At 44.0% G+C, this 12,578-nt stretch overlaps 2 protein-coding genes across 2 annotated transcripts in view; one reads left to right on the forward strand and one right to left on the reverse strand.

Annotated features, from left to right (window-relative positions):
* The window catches only part of LOC124152685 (probable methyltransferase-like protein 24), a 20,087-nt gene extending 12,333 nt beyond the window's left edge, over window positions 1-7,754 (reverse strand). Inside the window, exons 1-2 of the mRNA XM_046525716.2 lie at window positions 7,609-7,754; window positions 1,214-1,312 (exon numbers count right to left, since the gene is read on the reverse strand). Of these exons, the coding sequence (XP_046381672.2) occupies window positions 1,214-1,312; window positions 7,609-7,686 (177 nt within the window). The 5' untranslated portion in view covers window positions 7,687-7,754. The remainder of the gene's footprint in view (window positions 1-1,213; window positions 1,313-7,608) is intronic.
* A 4,362-nt stretch (window positions 7,755-12,116) lies between these two features.
* LOC124152722 (probable methyltransferase-like protein 24) overlaps window positions 12,117-12,578 on the forward strand; it is a 60,936-nt gene continuing 60,474 nt past the window's right edge. The window contains exon 1 of the mRNA XM_048393100.1: window positions 12,117-12,165. The gene's annotated coding sequence lies outside the window, so the exon portion shown is untranslated. The remainder of the gene's footprint in view (window positions 12,166-12,578) is intronic.

The raw sequence follows: 12,578 nt of genomic DNA on the forward strand, positions 1-12,578 counted from the left end.
TGTTGTGAGAGGCGACTATGCTTGTCGTGATAGGCGACTATGCTTGTCGTAAGAGGCGACTCTGCTTGTCGTACGAGGCGACTATGCTTGTCGTAAGAGGCAACTAACAAGATCGGATAGTCAGGCTCGCTGACTTGGTTGATGCATGTCATCATATCTCAATTTCGTGGATCGATGCTCATGATATCAACCACTACATTGTCTGGTAAAGATTATTTTTTTTATAGAATGTCGTCATATACCTTTAATATTGCTGAGTGCGCCGTAAAACAAAAACCAACCAAACAAAGCATAACAATTACTTTACGTGTTCTGATTATGATTTCAGAACAATTAATCTATGTTATAATGTTTTCATGACAACTACTCTATGTTTCCTGTTATATTTTCATAACGATTACTTTATTTAATCAAATTGTGTTTTCATGACGATCAATTTATGTAAATATGTTTTGTTTTCATGACAATTACTTAACACTTTATTAAGTGTTCATGACAATCGTTCCCACAAGCTTCGAAAACAACACGACAGGAAGGCTTCTAACGAACACCGCCACACTAAAATAGTTTCATGTTTCTCTTACAATTAAGGGGTGGTCGGGTAGCCTAATGGTTAAAGCGTTCGCTCGTCACGCCGAAGACCCGGGTTTGATTCCCGACATGGGTACAATGTGTGAAGCCCATTTCTGGTGTCCCCCGCCGTGATATTGCTGGAATATTGCTAAAAGCGGCGTAAAACCACACTCACTTACTCACTTACCATTAAATTCAATCGATATGAGTAGCTGTGCATACACTACTACTAATATATTCTCTTTCCTTAAAATTTATTGATGAATGGTATCAATCAATGATCAGCGGATTTGTTGAATTTGAATTGCTCAATGTGCACATCATACATGAGGTACCGGAATTAAAAGAAAATTTAATAGAAATTCAATGTCACTGGGGACATGTGTGGCCCAGTCGCTTAAAGCGCTCCAGACACCTATGATAGTCGGTTCGAATCCAACATTTATTAGGCTTGTCCGTCGTGGTTTTACCGTCAACTTGTAAATTTCTAAAAGCTTCATCGCTTCGGGTTTTCCTCCCGCAACAAGCTCACATGATATAACTGAAATCCTGAAAGCGGTACTACGCCAAACTCCAACTCACTCACTCACTCATCTTCAATGGCATTCAAACTTGGAATCGTCGTATGTAGCTTGTTTACCTGTATCTGATTGTGTAAGTTGCTTGTTTGAGGAATGGCCCCCGCCTTCTGCATTGATGCAGCCATCTTGGTGACGATGCTGTCAACTGACTCTCTCACCTGGAGTTGCAAACACAAGGGAGATAATTAAGAATTGGCTTCAATATTTGCTTTGCGTTTACGGAGGTCCAACCGCAAAAATTGGTGTGCAAATCCGAGTAGCTGATTTATGTAAAGTGTATGTTTAGAAAACGCAAAAATGTAATGTTAGACTTGAACAAGTTATGCATTATTATTATATATTGGAAAGAAAAAAACTGTCATCGAAGGACAGTACAACAACCTCCATTTGTATCACAGATTATACTTTTAAAACTAGGTTTAGAACAATAACAATGATCAGATTATACATACGGCATACGAGGGACAAGGGACCATGTACAGTACCTTTGTACCTGCATGATTCCCCAGTAGGATTTACACCATCCCTTTAGTCATTGGCGATTGTAGGGGCGGTCGGGTAGCCCAGTGGTTGATGCGTTCGCTCGTCACGCCGAAGACCCGGGTTCGATTCCCGACATGGGTACAATGTGTGAAGCCCATTTCTGGTGTCCCCCGCCGTGATATTGCTGGAATATTGCTAAAAGCGGCGTAAAAACCATACTCACTCACTCACTCATTGGCGAATGTTGACAATATTATCCATAAGTTAAAATATACAAACACATTCTGCGGTTAAAACAGTGGTGGATAAAATACTCTGAATGACGTGGTCTCACATATCCTCGCAATACTACAACTTGAACCCCTTTCGAGGAAACAGCCACTAACAATCTCAATTATTGATTCATACTATCAATTATATAAGTTTATTTATTTACAAAATATAGCAATCAAAATTTATCAATCAATTCAAGTTTTTAAAAAGCAATAATTAAATGAGAACTTATGTTAAAAAGATCCTTGACAGATGAAACGTTGAAATATTTATCCCTTGTGATGGAAAAATCAATGAAATCAAGCAGGACATTCTTGACGGTGATTCCCTCATCGCAAGGGATACAGAACGGACGATCCTCAACTTTAATAAATATTCATGGGGAAATCTCGAGTGGCCAATACGACATCGCCGAAAATTGACTTCGTCAAATCTGGACTTACAGCCCAAGTATGTGTAACCGATAGTAAAAATGGAACAATTAATACGTAGTCGTTGTGCTATGGTCCTGGATCCAATGACAGGGGAGCTATTGTCCTAGATCCAATGACAGGGGCGCTGGCAATAATGTCACCATCCCTAGATCCATCGGTAAATATAGATTTGTAGGTATTGTTTGTTGAACTTATTTGATCATATTCTTGTAGATAAATAAGGTGATTTATTTCAGATTTATTAAAAATTGGTGGGAGAATAGTCTTCTTCAGGCCTGACTAATTGCCAAGGAGAAGTAGACAGAAGCCGGCATGGATATATTATATCTATGTTAATACTAGAATATGAAGCTTGATCCAAATCCGAAGTGGCGGCACAATCTTTGGCTTGTTGTGAAACAGTTCCTCATTAAGAGGATTAAAGACGCAATTATATGCTGGTTTGGATGGGTTTGGTAATAAACTGAAAGGATAATTTTAACTGGCTCACACACACACACACACACACACACACACACACACACACACACACACACACACACACACACACACACACACACACACACGCACAAACACGCACAAACACACACACACACACACACACACGAATACATACATACACACACACGAGAACACACACACACACACACACACACGAGAACACATACACAAACACGAACACACAAACACACACACACACACACGAAAAAACACACATACACACACACGAACACACACATACACACACGAACACACACACACACGCGAACACACACGCAAACACGAACACACACAAACACGAATACAAACACGAACACACACACACACACACACACACACACACACACACACACACACACACAAACTATCTCTAAAGGCTCAAAGACAGAGCAGCAGTCCTTGATGGAGTATCTAATTTCTCTAATTTACTTTTACAAGCACCGTCATATATAATTGAACCATAATCTAGTTTAGATTGAATAAGGGATCTCTATACAGGTGAAGTAAGGTTGTCTGATCCCCAACCTACTTAGAATTGGCAACAGCTTTCAGTAGATCCAGAGCCATCAAGCATTTAGTTTTAAGAGGTAATTAAAAACGTCAAGTGGCGGTCAAAAACAAGGCCCACGAACTTGGTCTCTTCTTCAATCTTGATGGGGGTCCCGTTTAATAATAGTTCTGGTCTTTATGCGGTCTATAATGTCTACAAAAATGGATACAATTTGTTTTTTTACTTTGGAAATTCTTAAACCATTTTCAAGCGTTCACTTTTGGATGTTATTGAGACAAAGTTGCAGATGCATTTTACATCCTCTGGCTCTTTAATAACAGGCTCTACAGCATCATTTGTATCAGTCACAGGTTCAGATTGGCTTTGGACCGCCTCCGTGGTCTAGTGGTAGAGCGTCCACTCGGAGAGCGGAAGGTCCGGGGTTCGATCCCCGGCCGCGTCATACCAAAAGACGTTAAACGATGGTACTTGTTGTTACCCTGTCTGGCGCTCGGCATTAAGGGGCTAAAACAAGGACTAGCCGGCTCGTAGTCAGTATACTGTGTCAGAGTGGGCTGTCCATATTAAACTGCGACATGGTATCTCAGTGAGCCAGCACTATAAATCGGCCTCAGTTGAAGACTAGTACAAGCAGCCACACAAACACACACACACGTACATGCACGTCGCTATATAAGTGCAATAATCTTGGACGCAACGTTAAACCCCATTTCACCTCACCTCAGATTGGCTTATAGTTTGAGTTGAAGACCATATTTGAGGTTATCACAGAAGTTATGCCCTGTCGGAATAGAAATGGACACTGTTGGAGGAGTTGGACGAGCAGCAGAATAGGCTCTAGGTTCTTGTTAGTGGAGTTGATGGAGACTGACTGTCAATAAGATTCTTAGCCTGGTAAAACGAGATATTTTGTTCATGTTTGAGCTTTAGGATTATTGATTGTTTTTGCCACACTGGACATATACTAGATGAAGCCAGATGTTGCAGTCTGAACATTTTATTTCTGGTATGCATCCGTTGTTGTCATGGCCGTCATCACAGCTCTGACAGACTACAGAAGGATCACATGATTTCGAGCCTTGCCCAAACGTTTGGCATTTGAAACATCGGAGTGGCTTTTAAGTCATTTGTAATTTCCTACTCCAACATGTCGCACAGTCAATGAGCTGTCTCGAACAATGCCTTGGCAAGAATTCAAGGTTTTCAGCATTGACACAGCAACCTCAATATTTGCAAATGGAGTTAATGACAGACGATTGAGAGATTACAGTCTCCGTGGACACTCAACAAGAGTGAATGAGTGAGTATGGTTTTACGCCGCTTTTAGCAATATTCCAGCAATATCACGGCGGGGGACACCAGAAATGGGCTTCATACATTGTACCCATGTCGGGAATCGAACCCGGGTCTTCGGCGTGACAAGCGAACGCTTTAACCACTGGGCTACCCGACCGCCCCCTCAACAAGAAGTGAGCCACGTGTCACATTTTTTACTTCTTCACAAATTCCAGAAACCGCTTTGGAAATGGCGAATGGATTAAGCTTCATAGGTTGTTTATCAGCTACAAGGGTATTGGTGAGACATGATGAAATAAAGTACTTCAGCACCCCTGCTTCCCACCAACCATGGGGTGCTACCAAGAGCGATGTTTAGTGCACTGGACATCCAGGATGCAAACACCAGGGCTACATGGGAGTAATATTCCCGCAAATATGACAGAAATAGGAATACAGTAAAGTACGGTTATAACGAACTTAAAGGGACTACTAAGTTTAGTTCGTTATAACCGTAGTTCGTTATAAGCATATATAAAGTATAACAACAGCAAATAGTCGGGACCAAAAAGTAAGTTCGTTATATCCGTCAGTTCGTTATAAGCGTGTTCGTTATAACCGTAGTTTACTGTATGTACATAGCAAATTGAATGCCAGACTGGCTCGGCCCATGACAAGAACTGGAGCCATGAACAGATTGGCCCATGAGCCACCGCCTTCTGGCATAAAACTCTAGCCAGTTTATTACATAAATTACATAAATTGAGAATTCAAACATGTTATACATGACCAAAACCAAACAATACAGTTATATAAAGCATGTGTGTACATACACAGTCTATGCACAGGGCCTGGCATGACCAGCCGATTCAGACGCAGTTTCAACTGGTTGAACAGAAGTGACCCATGTCCAATCGGTCTGACACTGAACGGATGAACAGGCTTTAACCGGCTTTCACAGGCTTTACCACAGCAGCAGAGTTATGTAGAGTTGCAGGAGATCTTGTCTGATTGACAAGCTTCCTAGCATCTCCAAAAGTTATGGTTTTTTTCACATTCAAGTTTCAGTATTTGTGTTTCCGTATGATACTCAGGGCAGGATTTGGAAGAGGCCATGTGTTGGCCTTCACAGTTGATACACTTTAGATCTCGACTACAGTCTTTACGCTCATGGTTGCCACCACAACGATGCCAAAGGATGTGGCGTGTCCAGGTTTTCGAACCATATCCAAACTTTTGACACTTATAGCGTGGGAGAGGATTGAGGACACACACGGTCAACTGATGTTGACATAACCAGCTTTAATTGAGTTCGGAGCCAATGGACAAAAGTGAACAAAAGTGTTCGTTTGGACAATGTTTGATTTTTCATCCTTTCGGGTGAAACGTTTGACTGAATGAACTCCTTGATTTTGAAGGTCTGAAACAATTTCGACTTCTGACATATCCGATAGTGAACGTGCCCTGTCACGGACAATGCCACGGCAAGAGTCCGGTATGCAGAAACAGCAACCTTCACATTAGCAAACTGAGTGATTGACAATTAATTGATAGATTGCTGCTTTCTCACACATTCCTCTAAAAGGGATCCACTGCGCAAACGGGTCACATGTTTTGCCCCCCCCCCCCACGGCGTGTATCAGTCTCATCAGACGAACTTGTATCCAAATGGCTTCGTTTAGGACTAGAAAGATTTTGAGCCATGGTGAAGGAAAATGATTCAGCAACCCTGCTCCCCACCCACCATGGAGTGTCAACAAGGACAGTGTTAAATTGCATCGAATCTCCAGGATGCAAACACCAGGGACACAGGGCTGTAAAACGCCACCGAATATGACACACAGATCAATATTTGTATAACAAATTAAGTGCCAGGCGGGTTCTGCCTATCATACGAAAATGGATACATATTGAATGTGGATGTCAACAACACCAGATTGGCTCATGAGACACCGCCTTCTGGCATTGGACTCCAGGCATAAATAACATTCAATCACAGCATTCAAATAATGCAAAATAATTTCGAAATGAATGTTTCCCATACACAGGCCTTGGCGTGACCAGCCGATTGATAGACCCGGGCCCATTCTACCACCCGTCTTGGTGTAGTCAAGGAAACGGTGGCCCTCAACGACCAGACTACCTACCTCCACCGACACTGGGGCGCAACCCACGACAAACGGGTTGCCCAATTCGGTCGCCTTTTACGACCAGCAATGGGGGTTCTGGGGATACCTTCTAAACTACCCCGGGTCCCCACGGGCGCAAAGATTTCGCTCGCTCAGATACCATAGAAAGTCCACTCGTTTCGTAAAAATGGTATCTAACGAGAAAGCCTGTAGTATTCTCTATCTCTGTCTTTGTGCCCCGTGGAGGTTTCTCTGGAGACAGGACTCACTCACTGACGGGATGCAGACTAACAAGGTTTCTCTGGAGACATGACTCACTCACTGACGGGATGCAGACTAACAGGGTTTCTCTGGAGACATGACTCACTCACTGACGGGATGCAGACTAACGGGGTTTCTATGTAGACATGACTCACTCACTGACGGGATGCAGTCTAACAGGGCTTCTCTGGAGACATGACTCACTCACTCACGGGATGCAGACTAACAGGGTTTCTATGTAGACATGACTCACTCACTGACGGGATGCAGACTAACAGGGTTTCTATGTAGACATGACTCACTCACTGACGGGATGCAGACTAACAGGGCTTCTCTGTAGACATGACTCACTCACTGACGGGATGCAGACTAACAGGGTTTCTATGTAGACATGACTCACTCACTGACGGGATGCAGACTAACAGGGTTTCTATGTAGACATGACTCACTCACTGACGGGATGCAGACTAACAGGGCTTTTCTGGAGACAGGACTCACTCACTGACGGGATGCAGACTAACAGGGTTTCTATGTAGACATCACACACTGAAAAGATCCAGGAGGGTTATAGAGGTTTTCATATTTACCTGATTCTGGAGAAACAGGACCCCAACAGAACAGGACACAACACCGACAAACAAGAGGATTGTCGTTCTGCCTTGCATCACAGTGTGTCGGTGATAGAATAGTTCAAACAGTTTTGATGTACCAGTAATTGTATGTATCCCTTGTATTCCTTGAACAAATTGAAACATTCATTTCATTCATGTATGTGCGGATACGTCAAATAATGACCTAATAATGCAACTAGACGGATAAAAGACTGTTAACATCGGAATCAACGCCACATCGGAATCAACGCCACAAGCATCGGATCCTGAAGCAACTATGGGACGTAACTCTGAACAGCGCGTTGGACCACCATTTACATCGGTGTTGTTCGGGTGTTTCTGGGTGTGGTAAGTGATGAACTTATCCACCATATCTGCAACGCTACTGTATCGATCTAGAAGATCGCATTGAGCGTTATCGTACAGAATATATCAAAGAAAAAATACAGCACTCAATCTACAAGCACTCCTAACTCTATTGTAACAAGCAGAAGCGCCATATATAACCATTGTTGTATACATACAAACATATGTGAATTGTGGTTTAACGTCACGTTCAAGAGTCGTGCGTGGACGTGTCTGTGTGAACGATGAACCGGGTCAATGTTCAAGGGAGTAAACAATTGGAATATCCAAGGAGTAACCGAGGCAACCAATGAGAATGTTTATTATTGTAGTTAATAATATCAGGTAAATATGAAAACCTCTATAACCCTCCTGGATCTTTTCAGTGTGTGATGTCTACATAGAAACCCTGTTAGTCTGCATCCCGTCAGTGAGTGAGTCCTGTCTCCAGAGAAGCCCTGTTAATCTGCATCCCGTCAGTGAGTGAGTCATGTCTACATAGAAACCCTGTTAGTCTGCATCCCGTCAGTGAGTGAGTCATGTCTACATAGAAACCTTGTTAGTCTGCATCCCGTCAGTGAGTGAGTCATGTCTACATAGAAACCCTGTTAGACTGCATCCCGTCAGTGAGTGAGTCATGTCTACATAGAAACCTTGTTAGTCTGCATCCCGTCAGTGAGTGAGTCATGTCTACATAGAAACCCTGTTAGACTGCATCCGTCAGTGAGTGAGTCATGTCTACATAGAAACCCTGTTAGTCTGCATCCCGTTAGTGAGTGAGTCATGTCTACATAGAAACCCTGTTAGTCTGCATCCCGTCAGTGAGTGAGTCATGTCTACATAGAAACCTTGTTAGTCTGCATCCCTGTCAGTGAGTGAGTCATGTCTACATAGAAACCCTGTTAGACTGCATCCCGTCAGTGAGTGAGTCATGTCTACATAGAAACCCTGTTAGTCTGCATCCCGTCAGTGAGTGAGTCATGTCTACATAGAAACCCTGTTAGTCTGCATCCCGTCAATGAGTGAGTCATGTCTCCAGAGAAGCCCTGTTAGACTGCATCCCGTCAGTGAGTGAGTCATGTCTACATAGAAACCCTGTTAGTCTGCATCCGTCAATGAGTGAGTCATGTCTCAGAGAAGCCCTGTTAGTCTGCATCCCGGCAGTGAGTGAGTCATGTCTACATAGAAACCCTGTTAGTCTGCATCCCGTCAGTGAGTGAGTCATGTCTACATAGAAACCCTGTTAGTCTGCATCCCGTGAGTGAGTGAGTCATGTCTCCAGAGAAGCCCTGTTAGTCTGCATCCCGTCAGTGAGTGAGTCATGTCTACATAGAAACCCTGTTAGTCTGCATCCCGTCAATGAGTGAGTCATGTCTCCAGAGAAACCCTGTTAGACTGCATCCCGTCAGTGAGTGAGTCATGTCTACATAGAAACCCTGTTAGTCTGCATCCCGTCAGTGAGTGAGTCATGTCTCCAGAGAAGCCCTGTTAGACTGCATCCCGTCGAGTGAGTGAGTCATGTCTACATAGAAACCCTGTTAGTCTGCATCCCGTCAGTGAGTGAGTCATGTCTCCAGAGAAGCCCTGTTAGTCTGCATCCCGTCAGTGAGTGAGTCATGTCTACATAGAAACCCTGTTAGTCTGCATCCCGTCAGTGAGTGAGTCATGTCTACATAGAAACCTTGTTAGTCTGCATCCCGTCAGTGAGTGAGTCATGTCTACATAGAAACCCTGTTAGTCTGCATCCCGTCAATGAGTGAGTCATGTCTCCAGAGAAACCCTGTTAGACTGCATCCCGATAGTGAGTGAGTCATGTCTACATAGAAACCCTGTAGTCTGCATCCCGTCAGTGAGTGAGTCATGTCTCCAGAGAAACCCTGTTAGACTGCATCCCGTCAGTGAGTCAGTCATGTCTACATAGAAACCCTGTTAGTCTGCATCCCGTCAGTGAGTGAGTCATGTCTCCAGAGAAAGCCCTGTTAGTCTGCATCCCGTCAGTGAGTGAGTCATGTCTACATAGAAACCCTGTTAGTCTGCATCCCGTCAATGAGTGAGTCATGTCTCCAGAGAAACCCTGTTAGTCCTGCATCCCGTCAGTGAGTGAGTCATGTCTCCAGAGAAGCCCTGTTAGTCTGCATCCCGTCAGTGAGTGAGTCATGTCTCCAGAGAAACCCTGTTAGTCTGCATCCGTCAGTGAGTGAGTCCTGTCTCCAGAGAAACCTCCACGGGGCACAAAGACAGAGATAGAGAATACTACAGGCTTTCTCGTTAGATACCATTTTTACGAAACGAGTGGACTTTCTATGGTATCTGAGCGAGCGAAATCTTTGCGCCCGTGGGGACCCGGGGTAGTTTAGAAGGTATCCCCAGAACCCCCATTGCTGGTCGTAAAAGGCGACCGAATTGGGCAACCCGTTTGTCGTGGGTTGCGCCCCAGTGTCGGTGGAGGAAGGTAGTCTGGTCGTTGAGGGCCACCGTTTCCTTGGACTACACCAAGACGGGTGGTAGAATGGGCCCGGGTCTATCAATCGGCTGGTCACGCCAAGGCCTGTGTATGGGAAACATTCATTTCGAAATTATTTTGCATTATTTGAATGCTGTGATTGAATGTTATATATGCCTGGAGTCCAATGCCAGAAGGCGGTGTCTCATGGGCCAATCTGGTGTTGTTGACATCCACATTCAATATGTATCCATTTTCGTATGATAGGCAGAACCAGCCTGGCACTTAATTTGTTATACAAATATTGATCTGTGTGTCATATTCGGTGGCGTGTTACAGCCCTGTGTCCCTGGTGTTTGCATCCTGGAGTTTCGATGCAATTTAACACTGTCCTTGTTGACACTCCATGGTGGGTGGGGAGCAGGGTTGCTGAATCATTTTCCTTCACCATGGCTCAAAATCTTTCTAGTTCTAAACGAAGCCATTTGGATACAAGTTCGTCTGATAAGACATGTTGATTCCTGGGCCCGATTCCTTGTGATCGAAGCTGCAGATCATGAACCAATCAAATTGAACCCCTTTGCTCTAGCCAAATCTGTTCATGGCTATTGTGGGGTGCAAAACATGGGACACGTTTGCGCAGTGGATCCCTTTTAGTGGAATGTGTGAGAAAGCAGCAATCTATCAATTAATTGTCAATCACTCAGTTTGCTAATGTGAAGGTTTCTGTTTCTGCATACAGGACTCTTGCGTGGCATTGTCCGTGACAGGGCACGTTCACTATCGATATGTCAGAAGCCGAAATTGTTTCAGACCTTCAAAATCAAGGAGTTCATTCAGTCAAACGTTTCACCCGAAAGGATGAAAAATCAAATATTGTCCAAACGAACACTTTTGTTCACTTTTGTCCATTGGCTCCGAACTCAATTAAAGCTGATAATGTCAACATCAGTTGACCGGTGTGTGTCCTCAATCCTCTCCGACGCTAAAAGTGTCAAAAGTTTGGATATGGTTCGAAAACCTGGACACGCCACATCCTTTGGCATCGTTGTGGTGGCAACCATGAGCGTAAAGGACTGTAGTCGAGATCTAAAGTGTATCAACTGTGAAGAGAGGATCTAGGAGGGATGAAGAGAGTGGAATTAGGAGGGAGGAAGAGAGGGGATCTAGGAGGGAGGAAGAGAGGATCTAGGAGAGGGAGGAAGAGAGGGGATCTAGGTGGGATGAAAGAGAGGATCTAGGAGGGATGAAGAGATGGGAATTAGGAGGGAGGAAGAGAGGATTTAGGAGGGAGGAGAGAGTGGTCCTAGGAGGGAGGAAGAGAGGATTTAGGAGGGAGGAAGAGCGTTGACCTAGGAAGGATGAAGAGAGGAATGATGTATGAGAAATAAAGAGAGAGGACCTAGTAAGAATGATGAAGGTACAGATAGAGGGAGTTAGGGGGAGGGGGGAGGGGGGGGGGGGGGGGGGGGGGTGGGGACAAGTAAAACAAAATGACACGAGACACAATACAGAATATTTCGTCCCAAACTCCAAACATCAATAAGCAACAGTTTGTCAAATCCAGCAGCAGCTTAATGCACTCAGGTTACACAGGCACATCGATGTAATACAAGAAACTAATAATATATATTGCAGTTAATAATATATATTTAAATAAGCCACGTTATGCAAACTTGGCCCTGGTCCTAGCGCAAGCCAGTGACTCAGCTGTGTGCAGATACGCGTGTTCTATCTGTAGGAAGGTGAGTGGTATATCTTTCAATAAGAATTTATACTCCCGCTTTTAACCAGTTCAAGTATTGGTTTGGAACGAATCTTTGCAATATGTAATATGTTTTACAAGAGTGAGTGAGTATGTTTCTACGCCGCTTTGAGCAATATTCCAGCAATATCGTGGCGGGGGACACCAGAAATGGGCTTCACACATTCTACCCATGTCGGAATCGAACCCGGGTCTTCGGCGTGACGAGCGATCGCTTTAACCACTAGGCTACCCGACCGCCCCGTTTTAACAAGAGCGAGGAAAACCCTTTCCATATGCCACGAGGCACCCGTCAATAGTCACCAGACAACAGAAACGGAGTTACATTTGACCAAAACAATTAAGGTTATATGTAGGAGAAAATGCTCCCGGTACTGTTCAAACCAGTGAGAA

This window comes from Haliotis rufescens, unplaced genomic scaffold, assembly GCF_023055435.1.
Source record: "Haliotis rufescens isolate VD_foot unplaced genomic scaffold, xgHalRufe1.0.p SCAF_114, whole genome shotgun sequence".
Lineage (NCBI taxonomy): Eukaryota > Metazoa > Mollusca > Gastropoda > Lepetellida > Haliotidae > Haliotis > Haliotis rufescens.